Source organism: Camelus bactrianus, chromosome 9, assembly GCF_048773025.1.
Source record: "Camelus bactrianus isolate YW-2024 breed Bactrian camel chromosome 9, ASM4877302v1, whole genome shotgun sequence".
NCBI classification, from domain to species: domain Eukaryota; kingdom Metazoa; phylum Chordata; class Mammalia; order Artiodactyla; family Camelidae; genus Camelus; species Camelus bactrianus.
This window is the reverse complement of record NC_133547.1, coordinates 12,030,173-12,047,241: the sequence shown is the minus strand read 5'-3', so window position 1 is coordinate 12,047,241 and position 17,069 is coordinate 12,030,173. Positions and strand designations below refer to the sequence as shown.

The following is a 17,069-nucleotide window of genomic DNA, read 5'->3' as shown; positions in this document are numbered from 1 at the left end:
GGGGTCCTTCAGTCATTCGTGGCCACGTGACCTCGCTGAGCCAGCCCCGCCTTGTTCTTGCATATACCAAAAAGAATCTTCGGGTTGGCTAATAGGAGCAAGTACGTCACCATTTCCGGATTCTCACGCCTCCAAGGCTCTTGCTGTAAAAGGGAAAAGTCCGCGAGGCGTTAGGAATGTGGGGGTGTAGCCTGCCTGGGACGCGCCTTCTTATGAATATTCAGAATCCGGGGAGGAGGGGGTCTTAACCCTTCACTGACTGGCCGGCCGGAAGGCGGCCCCTCCCCCCCGCGGGCGGGAACAGGATATGAGCCTGGGCGGCTGGGGGGAGGGGAAGCCCCAGGCGACCGCCCCCCGCCCCACAGCTAGGACCAGACTTTCCGGCCATAGATGTGGCGCCGCCGCCGCCTGAGCCCCGTGCCACCCATCCCGGAGCCTGACGGGTCCAGAGTCTCAGACTCCAGCCGCCCGAATCTCTGCACCGCGTCTTGAGAGACCCCGAAGCCCAAGCCCCGGCGTCCAGGCTAGAGGACCCCAGATATCCAGGTGCCCAGCGCCCCCTCCTGGAGGTGCCGGGATCCGGGACATTAGCCCCGTGCGACCCTGGAGGCTGAGCTTCCTGCACCCGGTTTCGAAGAATTTAGGATCCCAGACTGGAGATTCCCTCTGGGGTTTCCCAGAAAGCTGAGCCCAAGACTCCCGGGGTTGGAGGAACTTGAGTTACAGACGCCTAGCGCCTCAATCAGCCCGTTTTGGGTTGAAGCGCCCACTACTTCAAGAGGACTCTGGAATTTGGGACACCCTGCGCTCCCGCCTGGAAGTGGTTTAATCCCTGTTCCTAGAGTTAGGGAACTCACAGGAATTCGGGTCCCCTCACTGCCCCATCTAGAAGACTCAGGAATTTGGGCCCCCAACACCCCCAACTGAGACTCAAGAGCCGAGACTCCCAGCATCTTCCATTTAGAGGACCAAAGAAATTCGGACCACTGTCCCCCAATCTCCGAAAGACGCCGGATTCTGGTTCTCGGAGCCTAAAAGCTCGAAGTTTACGCCCCTGACTTGCAGAGACCCAGGAGCCCCGGCTCTGCGCCTCCCCGGGGACCGTGCTCGAGTCGAATAGGAGCCGGGCTGCCTCGGTTCGGGGCTGGAGACTCCAGGGGAGGTGAGGGGGAAGGCGAGGGGCCCCACCGGGCTGGGGGAGGGGGCGGCGCCGCTGCAGCTGAACAATGAGGGGGCGTGCCGGCGGGGGGCGAGCGGAGGCGCCGGCGGGAGTTGGGGGCTAGAGGGGTGTAGGGAGGCGCTCGGCGGGAGCTGCGGCGATGGGGACAGTGAGCGGATCGCGGAGGGACTGGCTGGAGAGGGTCGAGGACTCAGGGCCAGCGCCCTAGCTCGCAGCCGTTCGCGGGGGAGGGAGCCGTCTGCAGGACCCTGGCATCCGGTCCCCCAGCCTCCTCCGCCCTCCCCTGGGACCCTGCGGCCTCCCGCCTACGGCTTTTTCCCAGCCCTGCCCCTGGCCCTCGGCTCCAGCCAGAGCCCAAAAGTTCCCAGGATCCCTGAGCCTCCGGCCGCAGACACACTAGACTCGGGGCTTCGGCGACTCTTTTGCTCGCTTCACTCTCCTTTGTCTCCTCCTTTCCATCCATCTTTTTTCAGTGTTAAAGCTCCTTGTCCCTTTCCTTCTGTCACTTTGTCTCTGTCTCCCTTTTTAGTTACTCCCAGGACCCCCTCCCTGGATTTAGACCACACTCCTAGTTCTCAGCCCCTAGTCTGGGGGGGGGGGGGCAAGGAGGCTTATGGGGTCCTGATATCCAAGAAGGGGGTCTTTCTGCAGAAGCTGCGGATCCACTCAGCCATGCCTGAGGGAGCCCGTGGACTGGGCCTGTCTAAACCCAGCCCTAGCCTTGGCCGCAGGGGTGAAGCCTGTGACTGTGCAGCTGTGTGTGAGACTCAGACAGGTGAGCCTGCGAGGGAGGGTGGGAGTCTGCCGGGCATCACTCAAGACACTGCAGCCCTCTGGGGCTGGCCCAGTGCTGGGCAGTGCTGGCAACACAGGCTGACCAAGACGCCCTCAGCCCTGCCTGCACAGAGCTCCACATCTGGTGGGGAGACGGACCCATCCCCAGACCATGATAGTCCAGACTGGGAAGCCCAGCACAGAGGGGCCAGAGCTGGGATGGAGAAAGCCCAGGAGGCTTTGGGAATCCAGTCTGGGAGGTCAAAGGAGGCTTCCTGGAGGAGGGGATATCTAAACTGAGAATTAAAAGATGAGGAGGAATGAGTTGAGAGAGGCAAGGACCCTGGCATCCGGTCCCCCAGCCTCCTCACAGAGAGAACAGTATGTGCAAGAGCACAGAGGTGACGGGGCTACTTATTTAAGTAACTGAAAGAAGTTTGAGTGTGACTAGAGTCCAGAGTGTAAGGTGGTGTGGCTTGGGAAGAGAACAGACTGGAATGGTCTGTAATGGCCACCTTGCACAGGGCCCTGTGGACCTGAGTAGTTTAGATTATATCCCTGAGGGCAGGAATGGGTTATACTTGTGGGAGTGAGTCAGACAGGTGAATTTGTAAAGCTCTCCCAAACTGACGCATGGAGGGAGATTGGAAGAATGGAGGCCAGAAGTCCAGAGACGACCCTCATGGGAGAGGACAGGGCTGGACGCAGGGAGGGCATTTGGGGGAGAAGGGAACCCATGGGAGAGGTGGATGACCAGGGGTGGGTGGGGGAGTGTGTGGGGAAAGACCCCCTGATTTCTTGCTCCACACCCCCAGCAGCCCCTGCCACCCCCGCCATGGCCTCCCCCCGGGGTTCTGGAAGTTCCACATCTCTGAGCACAGTGGGCTCTGAGGGGGACCCGGCCCCAGGGCCTGCCCCAGCCTGCTCAGCCTCCAGGCCGGAGCCCCTTCCAGGGCCCCCCATCCGCCTGCATCTGTCACCTGTGGGGACCCCCGGTTCAGCGAAACCCTCGAGGCTGGAGCGTGTGGCCCGCGAGATTGTGGAGACAGAGCGGGCCTATGTCCGGGACCTCCGCAGCATCGTGGAGGTGAGGTGGGCAGGTCCCCAAGTGCAGTGGGGGACCTCGGCCAGTGCCTCCACCCTCGTAACCCCAGTCATCCCCACAGGACTACCTGGGCCCTCTGCTGAACGGCGGGGTCCTGGGGCTGAGCGCCGAGCAGGTGGGCACGCTATTTGCCAACATCGAGGACATCTACGAGTTCAGCAGGTCAGGGACGGGTGGGATGGGCAGGGCACTGGCTGGGGCGGAGGGGGGTGTTCAGGGAGGCAGGCTCTGTTCTAACTCAAACCTGGGAGCCCCATAGCACCTTGTCCAGGCTAGAACATGGGGTGTTGTACAGTTGGGCAGAGATCATGAGGGGGAGTGAAAGTCCAGAGTGGTGGAAGAGTGAGGCAGATAGGAGCCTGAGGACCCAGATGTAGTCCAAATACTGGGATGAGTCCAGGCATTGAGATGGGTCTAGCGTGGGTCTGGGATTGCAGCGAATCCAAGACTTAGGTGGGGCCGAGGATCGTGACAGTGTGAACATTGTGTGACCACCTCATCCCAGGGTAACCCTCTGTACCAGACAAACCAGGATGGTTGGCCACCCAATGAGGAGGATGCTGAAATCCAAGGATCATGACACCTGAGTGTCTTAAAGATGCTTAATTAAAGTTATTGCAGGATGTCTGTGAATTGTGACAAGACCTCAGGGTCACAGTAGGATCTTAAGGTTATCATGGTTCTGAACACCCTGACACACATCTCCCTGGGTCATGACATGAGACCCCCAGGCTCATGCCAGCTGTGACAGGGTTTCAGCCTGAGGAACATCGCGCTGACCCAGGACAAAGTCTGAGCAGGTTGCGATCTCCCATGTTGCAATCAGAGTACCTTTGGTCTGGACATGACACCCCTTTGAAAGATCCTGGCAGCCACTGAGACTGCAGCCTCCTGGAATCCTCCCGTGGGGGACCACAGAGGCCAGGGCAGTCCCTCACCTGGCCTCTCTCCCCCTCAGTGAGCTCCTGGAGGACCTGGAGAGCAGCAGCAGTGCCGGGGGCATTGCCGAGTGCTTCGTGCAGAGGGTGAGTTGAGGGCCTGGGCTGGGGCCTGGGTGAAGGGGGACCAGGCCTGGGCAAGGCATGGGTTGGGGCGGGGAGGCAGGTTGTGGGGAGTTGCGAACTGAGGTCTCCTTGACTCCCTTGTTGCCCACAGAGTGAGGATTTTGACATCTACACGTTGTACTGCATGAACTACCCGAGGTGAGGGGCGAGGAGCCCCTGCTGGACCCCAGGCTGGGCCCACAAGCTGATGTGCCAGCCAGTCTCCCTCCACCCCGACCCGGCCAGCCAGCTTCAGCCCCCACTAGACCATGAGAGTAACTGCCCTCTCCCTAACCAGCCCCTGACCGCTGCCGGCCCCTGAAGGTTCCCAAACCTTGGCCATTCCCCAGCCCCTCCCAGCCTTGCCCACTGGAGCCTCTAGTCCCCCTGACCTGTGCTGTGCCCCTAGCTCCCTGGCCCTGCTCCGGGAGCTGTCGCTGTCTCCGCCAGCAGCCCTGTGGCTGCAGGAACGCCAGGCCCAGCTCCGCCACTCCCTGCCCCTGCAGAGCTTCCTGCTGAAACCTGTTCAGCGCATCCTCAAGTACCATCTGCTGCTGCAGGTCAGCTATGGCCCCTAGGGGGCTGCTTGGGGAGGGACATGGCTCTTTCCATTGGCCACCTGGTGGTGCATCTGGAGGGTGGACACTGGACAAGCTGGGCAAGGCCTGGGGAAGCCTCTAGTGCCTAGAAACTAGGCCAGAGTTTGGGGAAGGGTCTCGCTGGCCATGGGTGCTGGCCCAGCTGATTTCACTTCCTGTCTTTGCCTGTTTGTCTCTCTCCATCTCTGGGTCTCCATCTCTGTTCCTGCCTTTCTCTCTCTCTCTCTCTCTCTCTCTCTCTTTCTCTTCTATCATTGTCATTCTTTCTTCTTTTGTTTGTCTTTCCCTCCCTGGGTGCCCGGTGGCTGCCCTTCAGGAGCTTGGCAAGCACTGGGCGGAGGGCCCGGGCACTGGGGGCCGTGAGATGGTGGAGGAGGCTATTGTGTCCATGACAGCGGTCGCCTGGTACATCAACGACATGAAACGCAAACAGGAGCATGCTGCGCGCCTCCAGGTGACCCCAGGGTGGTCAGTACCAAGGCACTGGGTGGGCTGGGACAGCATGGACTGGTAGCTAACGCCTCTGTCTTGGTGTGTGTGCACCACCCACTGGTGCGTTTCTGTGCCTGCTGTGCCTGATGCGGTCCTGGCAGGAGGTGCAGCGGCGGCTGGGTGGCTGGACCGGTCCGGAGCTCAGTGCTTTCGGGGAGCTGGTGCTGGAGGGTGCCTTTCGAGGTGGTGGAGGGAGCGGCCCCCGACTTCGAGGGGGTGAACGGCTGCTCTTTTTATTCTCACGGATGCTGCTCGTGGCCAAGCGCCGGGGGCCAGAATATACCTACAAGGGCCACATCTTCGTGAGTTTGGGGATGGGGGCAGGGCCAGAATGTTACCGGCACGGTATCTTCTATACACTTGTACCTGTATACCTAATGATGTGGCTGGGGGTGGGGTCTGCAAGAAGGGACCATCCAGCTTCAGAGGAACACGTTTTCTTGAGTTCGAGGATGGAGGCAGGGTTTGAGAGGTGAGGCCAGTGGGATGCAGAGCTGGTGAGGGCCTGGAGGGGAGGACCTGGATCTGGCCACCAGGAAGCCTCTACATGGGGGAAGCACACCTTCTTGATCCAGAGGATGGTGGGAGGGCTGGTGAGGGAGGGCTGAGCCTAGCCTGGTGGGGAGGGTCCACAGAGGGAAAGGGGTCCATCTTTGTAGGGGGCAGGGGTACAGATGCACACGAAGGCATGTGGATGTGTCTGAGGCCTCTGAGCTTGCCTCCTGTCTCTGCCCCTCACCCAGTGTTGCAACCTGAGTGTGAGTGAGAGTCCTCGAGACCCTCTAGGGTTCAAGGTGTCCGATCTGACCATCCCCAAGCACCGACACCTGCTCCAGGTGAGCATGGGTTGGGGCTGGGTGGGCAGGGTTCCCCCCCAGCCCTGAGACCTCACCCCTGGCTCCCCACTCCACCCTCAACCTACCCCCAGGCCAAGAACCAAGAAGAGAAGAGGCTGTGGATTCACTGTCTCCAGCGCCTCTTCTTTGAGAACCACCCCGCCTCCATCCCTGCCAAGGTACAGCTCCTGCCACCACTGGGGGCCCTCAGAGTGCTGGACACCCACCCCCCCCACCCCAATAATACAAAAAGATTTTGAATGCAGGGAGGCTGTCTCAGAATGTGGTTGTTAAATTGCAGCATTAAGGTTGCCTGGGTGTCAATCCCAGCTCCACCATGTGACTTTCGGCAAGTAACTTAATCTCTCTGGCCTCAGTTTCTTCATCTGGAGGAATAATACCACCGGCCTCATAGGGTCGTGGTGAGGATTAGTCATTAACGCACGTGACACAGAGCAGCACCCATGAATGGGACCATGACTGGGGTGCTCAGGGTCCAGCCCCCTCAACCATTGTCTCTTTCAGGCAAAACAAGTTCTCCTTGAAAACAGCCTGCACTGTGAGTTGGGGCCTGGGGTGGGGAGGATGTGGAAGTAGAAGAATCACTTCCAAGAAAAAGTAGATTATTAGCCCTAAATCTCTCCCTGCAGGTGCTCCTAAAAGTAAGCCTATCCCAGAGCCCCTGACACCCCCACTTGGGTCTCCCCGACCTCGAGATGCTAGAAGTTTCACCCCTGGACGGAGGAACACAGGTAAAGGAGATGGACCCCTGAGCCCCTCCCCCAGGACTCAGGAATGCTCCTCCCAGCCCCCTCGTCCCCCAGGAGCCTGGAGCTGGCTCATAGCAGGGTTCTGATCTGCCTCTCCCACAGCTTCATCTCCAGGACCCTCCACTACCCGCCGTGGCCGCAGACAGTCTGGTGAGTACCCGCCACCTAAAAGTGAGGCAGGTGTTGGGTCAGAGCTGACCCCTGACATCACTGTGTCCTCCCCTCAGAGCCTCTGAAGGACCCCTATGTCATGTTCCCACAGAACGGTGAGTGAGCACCCAGCCCAGCCTGGTTCATCCCTCTGTCTGTCTCTTCCCTCGGGACGCCCAGTGTTCATGAGGGAGGGGTGATAGGGGCAGCTCATCAATCATAAGGAATAACACGTGTTCCTACATCTCACTCTTTTCTCTTTCTCATCTCGTCATCCCCAGCTAAGCCTAGACTCAAGGTGAGAAATATCCTGGGACAGGGTTTGGGGACTGGACTCCCGGTTCTGATGGAGGAGGGAGCTTGAGTTCCAAAGTCCTGGGCCTGAAGAAGAAGGGGGCTGGGGACCGGATTCCTCCGTCTGAGGGAGGAGGGGGTGGGGGCCCTCGACTCCTGCCCTCTTTTCTTTCCTTCCTCACAGCACACTGGCAGCGATGGGGAGCTCTTCCCGCCCTTAGAGCCTCAGCCGCCAGTTTTAGCTTCTGGAGCCCCTGAGGACCTGGAGGACACTGGACCCCCAACGCTGGATCCCTCTGGGACTTCAATCACTGAAGAGATCCTGGAACTGCTGAACCAGAGGGGCCTCCGGGATCCAGGGGTGAGCCAGGCATCCCATTATGGTGTCCTTGGGGCTCTCGGCTTGGGCAGGCCCAGACTGAGGGTCGGGGGTACCAGCTTACCCTGATATCTTTGGCTTCTTCCTCAGTGCCCACTACAGCCATCCTCCCACGACATTCCCAAGTTCCCCGGCGACACCCAGGTGCCGGACAACAGTGATACCCTGACATTCCAAGCCCTGCCCAGCCGGGACTCTTCAGAAGAGGAGGAGGAGGAAGAGCTGGATATGGACGACCGGGGGCCTTCCCCACTCCACGTCCTAGAGGGGCTCGAAAGTTCCAGTGCAGCTGAAATTCCCGACATTCCCAGCCTTTCCAAAGATCCTGATGTACCCAACCTCCCTGAAATTCCCAGCCTTTCTGAAATACCCAAAACTCCCCGCCTTCCCAGCCTCTCTGACATTTCCAGTGTTTTTGAAATGCCCTGCCTTCCAGCCATACCTAGTGTCCCCGACATTCCCAGCCTTTCCAGCACTCCTTCCCTCCCCTGTGACTCCTGGCTCCAGGGACCTCTGCAGGAGCCGGATGAGGCTCCAGCCACCAGGAGAGAACTGTTCCCTGGGAGCAGTTCTGGAAAACTGGGAGAATCCTCCTCAGAAAGCAGGGCAGAACAAGAAGAGGATGAAGGAGTATCATTCCCAGATTTCCAACCCCGGCATGTCACCCCAGATCAGGGATTCCCAGATGAGCTGGAGTTCCGCTCTTGCTCAGAAATCCGGAGCGCCTGGCGGGCACTGGAGCAGGGACAGCTGGCCCGGCCAGGTTTCCCAGAGCCATTGTTGATCCTAGAAGATTCAGATCTGAGTGGAGGCAGCGGAAGTGGGAAGGCAGGAGCCCCAACTTCAGAGAGGTCGGCGTCTCGTGTGCGAGAGTTGGCCCGACTTTACAGTGAGCGGATCCAGCAGATGCAGCGGGCAGAGACCCGGGCATCGGCCAATGCCCCCCGCCGCCGGCCACGGGCTCTGGCCCAGCCACAGCTGTTGCCCTGCCTGCCCCACGAGCAGGCCAAGCCAGGTGAGGGCCAGGTGTGTGGTCGGCAAAGGTGGCCCACAGAGGGGGTATCGGTCCTAACTCATCCACCTTTCTTTGTATGCAGGGCCCCTTCCTGCCTTTGGACATGTGCTGGTATGTGAGCTCGCCTTCCCACTGACCTGTGCCCAGGAATCTGTCCCCCTAAGCCCTGCTACCCAGGTTCAAGCTGCCACACCCTTGACTAAGCAGGGAGGCTGCCTGGGCGGCCAGGGTCTAAATGTTTCAAATTTGCCTGAGCAAGACCATCTGGACATCCAGGTTCCAGCTTCTACCCCTCTGCCTGAACAAGGAAGCCTCTGGAATATCCAGATTCCAGCCACCACACTTTTGCCCACAAAGGAAGACTCCCCAGGTGTCCAGGTTCCAGCTGTTACAACTTTTCCTGATCAAGAAGGCCACTTGGAAATTCAGGTTCCAGCTGCCACCCCTCCTCTGCCTGAGCAGAGAAGCCAAGTGGATGTACAGGTTCCATCTCCCACCTCTTTTCCTGAGCAAGGACACCAGGTAGACATCCAAGATCCAGCCACCACAGCTTTGCCCAAGCAAGAAAGTTATCTTGATGTCATGGTTTTAGCCACCACTCCTGTGGCCAAGCGAGAAGGCTGCCTGGACAGCCAGAGCCCAACCAACACCCCATTAACTAAGCAAGGGGGTTCCAGGGATGTTCAATTTTCAGCCACTGCCTGTGGCCAAGCCGTCAACCCTTTGCTCACAGACGGAAGCAGCCTGGACCGTCAGATCCCAGCCGACACCCCACTGCCCTCGCAACTTGACCTCCCAGACATTCAGGTTCTGGGGACCTCTCCTTTGCCTGCTCATGGAAGCCACCTAGACCATCAGATCCCAGCCAACTCTCCGTTATCCTTGCCCCAGGACCTCCCAGACTTTCAAGTTCCAGCTGCCACACCTTTGCCCCAGCCACAGGGCCTCATGGACACCCGGGTCCAACCCCTCCCACCTTTGCCACAGGAGGGAGGCCTCCCAGACATCCAGGGTCCAGCTGCCATGCTTTTGCTGCAGGAGCATAGCCTCACAGACCTCCAGGTTCAAAATCTGACACCTCTGTTGGAACAGAAGAATCCCACAGATGTCCACGTTCCAGCTGCCACACCTTTACTTGAGCAAAGAGGTCCCCGGGACAGTCAGGGCCTGTTCCCCACCCCAGTTCAGACCACCATGGCTTTGTCCAAACCAGGCAGCCACTCAGTCCCTCCTGTTGCCAGGCCAGGGTCTTCAGACTTGACCCCACCCCATAGTCCCCCACTCCCAACCCGTCAGCTCCTGGGCCCCAACGCAGCTGCCCTCTCAAGATACTTGGCAGCCTCATACATCAGCCAGAGCCTGGCTCGACGGCAGGGGCCTGGAGGAGAGGCCTTCCCGGCCTCCCGGGGCCCTTGGTCCTCCTCTGCCCCCACATCACGGGCACCTTCACCGCCACCCCAGCCCCAACCCCCACCGCCCCCAGCCAGAAGACTTAGCTATGCCACCACGGTCAACATCCAAGTCGGGGGTGGTGGGCGGCTACGACCAGCCAAAGCCCAGGTCAGGTTGAACCACCCTGCCCTCTTGGCATCCCCCCAGGAATCTGTGGGCCTTCGCAGAGCCCAGGGGGCTCCTGATGCCCCTTTCCACATGTGAGCCAGGATGTTGGGCTTCTTGAAAAGCAAAGACTTCAACTAGATGCCACAGACCCTCAGAATTCACCTAGAAGTCCAGACACTGAACACACGTCTGAAAATTGCTGCAACTTTCCAACTCCCCAGCTCCTTGGCGAATGGTCCTTATTACTTATCTGGATTAACCCAACAGGGATGGGAAAGGGGATGTCATTAATATTTTGTTTATTAATATTTTGAAATTATGTGTCTTTCCCATTCTGGAGGCAGTGGGGGATGATAGAAGACAACAATGAATGGAAAGGAATTGCAGCACGAATCAGTCATTCTGAAAATTTGGGGAATCGCAGACACCTTTGAGAATTATTGGAAACTGGACCCATTGCAATTTGGTGTATGATTTCAGAGGGTTAATGAACTGTTTGGTGCCCATCCAGGACAGCCAAGTTAAGATGCTTTGTTCCAAGCAGACCCCTAGAAATTCATTCCGTCAGCAATTTATCTAGTTCATGGGTCCCACCATCATCCATTCATCTCATCTGCTCAGCCATCTCTACCTATTCATTTAACTGTCTCTCCATCTCTCTCTCTTCCTCTCTGTGTGTCTTCTAATTCTTCATCCCACCCATGTGTCTTTTTTTCCCTCCCTTAAGGGAGGCACTGGGGATAAAACCCAGGATCTTGTGTACATCAAGCATGTACTCTACCTCTGGGATGTACCCCCACACCCCCACCCATGTCTTGCTTTACTCAGCCATCTCTACCCTATTCACCCCTCATCCAAACTCCCATCTAGCATCCATTTCTTCATCAGTCCATTCATCCATCTACTATCCCACCTGTCCATCTTCTCCAACCAACTCTCCATTCATCCATTTGTTCCTCCATATTTCCATCTCTGTCCGTTCATTCATGCTTCTCATCACTCAGCCATCTCCTAACCCTTCAAGCCAACCATCCTACCACCATCTGTACCACTATCCTTCCACCCCCTTTACTCTCTCTATCCATTCCTCATTAATTAGGTTCTTCTGGGTCTTGGTACTACAAAACTTCAGAGACAGTTCCATGCTAACGCCAAAATGGATCAAGTTTGGGATTCTGGGAAAAATGCCCCACATCTGTCTTACTGCTCTTAGCAACCACTCTCCACCCTCCTGAGTATTGCAGTTCTTGGACCTACCCGCACACACATCAGATCTCTTTACTCCATCTCTAGTTTGGGACCTCTACAGTACCTCAGTGTGCCCCACCCCCCAAAAGTAATTCAGGTCTTAGAGACAAAGGCTTTTATATTAAGATCGTTCTCTCCCACTCCCAGCAGTGGCCAATGAAAAGCACAGTTAAAGCAGTTTCTTCAGTAAGATTAGCTTCTTTCGTTGAACACTTAACGTGTTGTGATTTAGCACATCATCTCAGGATCTTCCCTGGCATTCTGAGGAGACACCATAGCATTATGGCTGAGTTCAAGTCCCAACTTTTCTAGGACTTGGTGTGTAACTTCCCTCCCCTCCGAGCCTGAGTTTCCTCATCTGTACAATGAGGATGGCAGTATCTGCCGTGTAGGATTGTTGTAAAGATTCCCTGAGTATATCCTCACTTCCCAAGTGTTTGAGCCTGACTCACTAGGGCACTGTTCAAATCACAGATGTCCCAGCCCATGGAATCAGAACCTCCAAGGCAGGACCCTAAGAATCTGAAATTTTAACAATCAGTTAACAGCAAAAAAATGCTGTTATTGAGTACTAACTGCATACCCCAAGCATTAGTCACTTTATTTGAAGCTCATTCTCTGAGTCCTCACAATATCCCTAAATGGCAAGTGAGGATGGCTTTTAATCTCCACTTTAGAGATGAGGAAACTGAGGCACAGAGAGGACAAGGGACTCACTTGCCCAGTCACACAGGTGGGAAGGAGCAGAGCTGGGGCTCATCCACGCAGCCAAGCCTGAGTCTCCACTTACTTGAGTGTCTGTCCTGTGTCAGGCACTGTTCTTGCCACTGGGAGAGCACAACAGAGAACAATTCCTTGCCCACTTAAGACTTGCAGCCCTGTGCTCCCAAGGCCCTAGGTAGTTGATTAATTAGCTGGGTAAAAGAGCAAGGCCTGGCTCAACGTTAGTAGCTGGCTTCTGTTCAGTTATTGGGTGTTTACCACGTCACACACCAGGGCCCGGGCCCAGTCGGGCTCTGCAGCCTGGACCTGCTCCACTGCAGCCTCCGGAGGTCAGGGCTGAGGCTGGCCCTCCCCGCCTCCACCCCTAGCTGCACATTCCCAGACACCCCCAGCTGCACATTCCCAGCTGAAGGAAAGTTCCCAGCCCAGCCTGGGCTCCCAGCGGCGCCGGAATTCCCGGTATTTAAGGAGGCGGCCGGGAGGGAGAAGGGGACTGTCTACTCCAAGGCCTGGAGTGAGAAGGCGAGGCAAGCCCCCTCGGACTCTCCGGATGTGTCCCAGCTGTGCCTCGGGGAGGGAGCCAGAAGCCTCCATAAGGGGGTCTCTGGACCCTGTGGGAAAACCATGGGCACTCATTTTGCCTCAACCCCTCCCCCTGGTCCCTGCCCTTAAATTCCATTCCTCCCGCCAGCCAGCCCGACTCCTACCTCTGCTTCATGGCCCCAGTTCCAACGCCTCCTCAGGAAGACGTTTCTGGCTGCTCTACCACAGCCTGCCTTTTGTAAGCTTGGTCTTTAGAGCTACAGTTAAGACAGGCTTGGAAAGGGTAAGTAAGGGCGGCTGCCCACTGCCGCCTTTGGGACACTTCTGCCCTCCTTGGGATGTTTGGGTTAATGCCAGCCAACCTCATTTAACCCGAGTTAACTCCAGCTCCAGTGCAAAACTTGGTGTGGTGGTTATTTTGCCACCAGGCTGAACTTTCTCCCCCGCTAACAAGAAGCCTCACGGGACTATTAAGTCCGACAGTGCTTAGCCTGGCATCTTGTTAGAGCCCAGTCAACCCACTCTCCATCTGTAAGCACTTTATCTGTAGGCATTCCCTGTACATCAGTGCCTCCCGTGGAACCTTCCTTGACCACAGCAACATCCTCATCTGTGCAGCCCCTACACGTGCCTACTCTATCAGGTAGGGCAGATACACACAATGGGCAGTGAATCAGTAAACCGTAAGTTCCTTCTTTTATAAAGAAAATTGGTGAAACTCCCTTGATCAACATTCGAGTGTGTAATGAAGTTCCTGTTGGCATTCCCAGCATGGGGAGTAGTGTGGAACCTACCCCACTGGGGGGCAGATGGCTGTGTCCAGGGTGGGTGCAAAGGCTGGTATGGGACACACAGACGCCTCCCCCCGCCCGCGTCACTCGACTGATGCTCACTAGCTTCCTATAAAAATGAGGAAAGAAACTGAAGGCAACGTGATCCACAAGCAATACTTCACTCCCCTATACATATACGAGCGCCATCCCACAGAACTTTCTTCCACGATGGAAATGCTCTATCATCTGCACAGTCCAGTGGTAGCAACTGAGAGCCTGCTATATGTCAGCTCTTACCACATGGCAGACACAACAAATAAGCCCGTCCTCAGGCCCATAAGGACAGTTACCACCCTGACCATAACTGGGACCTGCTTTAAGGAGGCCATGGGGGCAGGTGGTTTTCCCAGGAGTTACTATTGATATCCTGAAGGTGAAACCAGTCAGGGGGTATCATCCACAAGGGGCTTACAGCCCTCCCACCCCCACAGCTCTCAGTCCTATCTACACTACAGGTTGGGATTAAGAAAACTTCCTTTCTGGGGGGAGGGTATGGCCCAAGTGGTAGAGTGTGTGCTTAGCAAGCATGAGGTCCTGGGTTCAATTCCCAGTAACTCCACTTAAAAAAATATAAAGATAAACCTAATTATCCCACCAAAAAAAACTTTAAAAAAAAGAAAACTTCCTCTCCCAACATTGGCACGGATGGCCCTTAGCTGCTGACTTCAGACTCCAGGCAGTTCTCCTCACTCTGTGTTAAAGATTATTCTCTCACACATTTCCCCTGCTCTTCTCTGCATGTCATTAAAATAGCAACAAAAGGACTGAAAGGAAAAAAAAAGACAAACCACAAGGATACCCCACATGACCAATGGCAAGCCCCTATCCCCTATTCCCTCACACTGGACTCTACTGGAGACACAGGGAAACAGACCAGGTCTGCTCCCACCTATCTACCCTAACTCCAGAGTCACAGCTTCTAGAAAGGCTCAAAACCCAGACTAGCAGTGAGCTGGGGTAGTTTCTTGCACTCCTTTTAGCCAAAGACACACCACACAAGACCACAGCATAGCCCTTGAAACCTTTAATCACACAACCATCTTTATTATAAAGGTGAACCCGGATCTTCACGATGGGCTTATCGGTAGGATTTCTGGTAGCGAGCACGGGCACCAGGACCTCCAAACTTTTTGGATTCGCAGCGACGGGGATCGGCTACCAGTAGGGTCCGGTCATACTGGATGAGGATGTCTTTGATCTCCTTCTTGGAAGCCTCATCCACATCTGGGGATGAAAGGATGCATGAAGATTTAGATAAACCAGGAAGTGTCCTTTTACTCTCTGGGGCTAAATACCAGAGGTGGTCCTTGACTTGCCCCCACCCACCTGACGGGAAGGACCCACTCTCACTCACATTTCTGATAATAGGCCACCAAGGCTTTGGAGATGGACTGGCGTATTGCTGTGAGGAAGACACACACAAAAAGGGTACATCAGCTTTGTGAACACCCAAGGGTAGGGCTTTGCTCTCAGCGCCACCTTCCACCCACGTGCCCCATTTCTGGGACTCACCGTAAATCTGGGCCACGTGACCACCACCCTTCACTCGGACCCGGATGTCCACACCAGCAAATCGCTCCTTACCCAGAAGCAGAACAGGTTCCAGAAGCTAGAGCAACACAAAGCATGTAGGATTTTAGATCACAATCGGGCAGCTGAGCCACCTCTCTGAGCATTCCTCCAAAGTCTCTCCAAGTAGCTTCTGCCATCACTGGCCTTAGAATACTAGCAGAAGAGGGTTGGGCTGTTACTGAAGACGCTCCACACAGCCAGTGGAGCAGGGAGGGTTCCAAGACAGAAGAGAGATTGTTGAAGGCAACCTGAAACCTGAGCTGGGTTCCCTCCTGTTAACTCTGATTACATCTTTAAAATTGGCCCTTAGAGTTCTAGCACTGTAGCCCAATGGTAAGGAAAACCTTTGCAGCCACCAAGGCTGCCTCAAACAGAAAAACCACCCGTGGGCTACATCAGGTGCTTTCCCCACCTGAGCTCTCTGCCCTCCCTTTGAGCCTTACAGATTTTCAGAAAAATCACTACACTATAACTCTACTTTGTTTTACCTACTTTAGGCCTCAGCACACAGGTCTCCCCCAAACCCTGTGCCCTTAAGCCCACCCTGGCATTTCTGCCCAGGTTTGAGCCAGAAACCATCTCTGGGGTACCCTACCCCAGACCTGACTACTTCGGAGCAGTGTCCGGTATTGAGTCCAGTCTGGGTCACTGCTGTGTCCCCATCACTCAACATAGGCTGCACATACAAAGCCTTCGAGTAAACTGACAGTCATTAAGAATAAGCCACAACACACAGTACCTGCTATACAAAGGGATCTCAGCACCAACTTACTAAGTTTTAACTAACCCTGCAATGTAAATGTTATTCTTCACATTTAGAAGTAATAGACTTTGGGGAACAAATGCATCCTCACACGTGCCAACAAGCCTGCACAGAGAGTCTAATTCATCCTCAAAACAGCCGTTTAAGGTAAAAAAAAAATTACTCATCTGACAGGTGATTAACTCAAGGTAGAGCATGAAAACTACTGCCATAAGTACCATAGTTAAAAGAGGCAGAAATCAGACTCAGAGCTCTTCCTATTCCGAGCCGAAGAAACTTAAGCCCAAAAGGGAGGGGAGGAAAGAAATCCTTGCACAGCCAAGCACATCAAGCCCAAATTCCGTTTTTGTTCCTTTAATGCTTACTGAGTACCTACAAAATCCAAATCTTACTTTACTCACAATTTACTCACAGAACAAAACATTGATTCCTGACCTCGAAGACTGTAACTTTGGATATGAAAACAGACAGTAAGATGTAAACATGCTCACGTCCCCCATTAACTTACTGCAAGAAATCAGACCACATAAACCTTGGTCCCCAATTGAATGGGCTTCCAGTTAAGTATCTGTTTAATCTTCACAATCTATGTTTCCACTTTCAAGTTTTTACAACTTCTGAAACCTGACTCCATCGCCAAATATCCCATTCTTCTGTCTCCTACTCAGCTTCTAAAGATACCCGACCTCTCAGCTTCTAAGATCGACGGACTCCAGGAACCCACTTATTTCAACATCTCCGTCTCCAGAACTCTCCACTCAACCCAAATACCCGTCCTGAATCCCAGCACCTTGTACTGCAGTGTGCGCGGTTCTATCATCTCCAGGGGTCGCCCGTTCACCTTGATGAGGCCGTTACCTCGTTTGCAGTGAGCCACGGCCGTGGCCGTCTTCTGTGGAAAGCGAGGGGGCGACAGTGGAGCCACGTGAGCTCTGGGCCCTGGTTCCCACGTCGACCCCAGACCCCTCCCCACAGGCGTCTCCCCGACCTGGGACTCCCCCCGCTCCTCCCATCGGGCGCCCGGCCCACCTTGCGTCCGAAGACCTGCACCGACTGCAGAGGGCCCTTGGAAGGCATAGCTACGGGCTTACTCCACAGCTCCTCACCGCGCGGCGCCGCAACCGGAAAAGGAAAGCACAGAAGCCACCCCGTCTGCTTTTCAGGGTCTGCGCAGGCGCGTTGTGCGCAGC

General features: G+C 55.6%; 2 protein-coding genes across 5 annotated transcripts; one reads left to right on the top strand and one right to left on the bottom strand.

Annotated features, from left to right (window-relative positions):
- Positions 1–201: 201 nt before the first annotated feature.
- PLEKHG2 (pleckstrin homology and RhoGEF domain containing G2) lies at positions 202–10,583 on the top strand. 3 transcript variants are annotated; one of them, XM_074369674.1, is made up of 19 exons: positions 202–1,162; positions 1,832–1,955; positions 2,773–3,041; positions 3,121–3,221; positions 4,018–4,084; positions 4,215–4,261; positions 4,512–4,662; positions 5,018–5,155; positions 5,295–5,495; positions 5,937–6,029; positions 6,122–6,208; positions 6,555–6,588; positions 6,680–6,781; positions 6,902–6,949; positions 7,027–7,065; positions 7,231–7,247; positions 7,428–7,604; positions 7,713–8,637; positions 8,720–10,583. In XM_074369674.1, the coding sequence occupies exons 2-19, from the start codon at positions 1,853–1,855 to the stop codon at positions 10,291–10,293; spliced, it is 4,173 nt and encodes a 1,390-aa protein (XP_074225775.1). In that variant the 5' UTR covers positions 202–1,162; positions 1,832–1,852; the 3' UTR covers positions 10,294–10,583. The 3 variants fall into 3 exon arrangements, with proteins under 3 accessions (XP_074225775.1, XP_074225774.1, XP_074225773.1); XM_074369673.1 differs by having other exon boundaries at positions 1,817–1,955; positions 2,770–3,041; XM_074369672.1 differs by having other exon boundaries at positions 203–1,162; positions 2,770–3,041.
- Positions 10,584–14,553: 3,970 nt separating this feature from the next.
- RPS16 (ribosomal protein S16) lies at positions 14,554–17,069 on the bottom strand. Of its 2 annotated transcripts, XM_010947230.2 has the most exons (5): positions 16,909–17,069; positions 16,670–16,771; positions 15,057–15,153; positions 14,899–14,946; positions 14,554–14,768 (listed from the first exon to the last, which is right to left on the bottom strand). In XM_010947230.2, exons 1-5 carry the CDS (start codon positions 16,954–16,956, stop codon positions 14,623–14,625), a joined length of 441 nt encoding a protein of 146 aa, XP_010945532.1. In that variant the 5' UTR covers positions 16,957–17,069; the 3' UTR covers positions 14,554–14,622. The 2 variants fall into 2 exon arrangements, with proteins under 2 accessions (XP_010945532.1, XP_010945533.1); XM_010947231.2 differs by having other exon boundaries at positions 14,899–15,153.

Bases quoted from the DNA above. Each gene is read 5' to 3' on its own strand.
- PLEKHG2 (XM_074369673.1), top strand. From the start codon at position 1,853: ATGCCTGAGGGAGCCCGTGGACTGGGCCTGTCTAAACCCAGCCCTAGC. The intron at 3,222-4,017 runs GTCAGGGACGGG...TCTCCCCCTCAG, and splicing joins GACATCTACGAGTTCAGCAG to TGAGCTCCTGGAGGACCTGG. The intron at 5,156-5,294 runs GTGACCCCAGGG...CGGTCCTGGCAG, and splicing joins AGCATGCTGCGCGCCTCCAG to GAGGTGCAGCGGCGGCTGGG.
- RPS16 (XM_010947231.2), bottom strand. From the start codon at position 16,956: ATGCCTTCCAAGGGCCCTCTGCAGTCGGTGCAGGTCTTCGGACGCAAG. The intron at 16,772-16,908 runs GTGGGCCGGGCG...CGCTTTCCACAG, and splicing joins TGCAGGTCTTCGGACGCAAG to AAGACGGCCACGGCCGTGGC. The intron at 15,154-16,669 runs GTGCTGGGATTC...GTGTTGCTCTAG, and splicing joins CGCGCACACTGCAGTACAAG to CTTCTGGAACCTGTTCTGCT.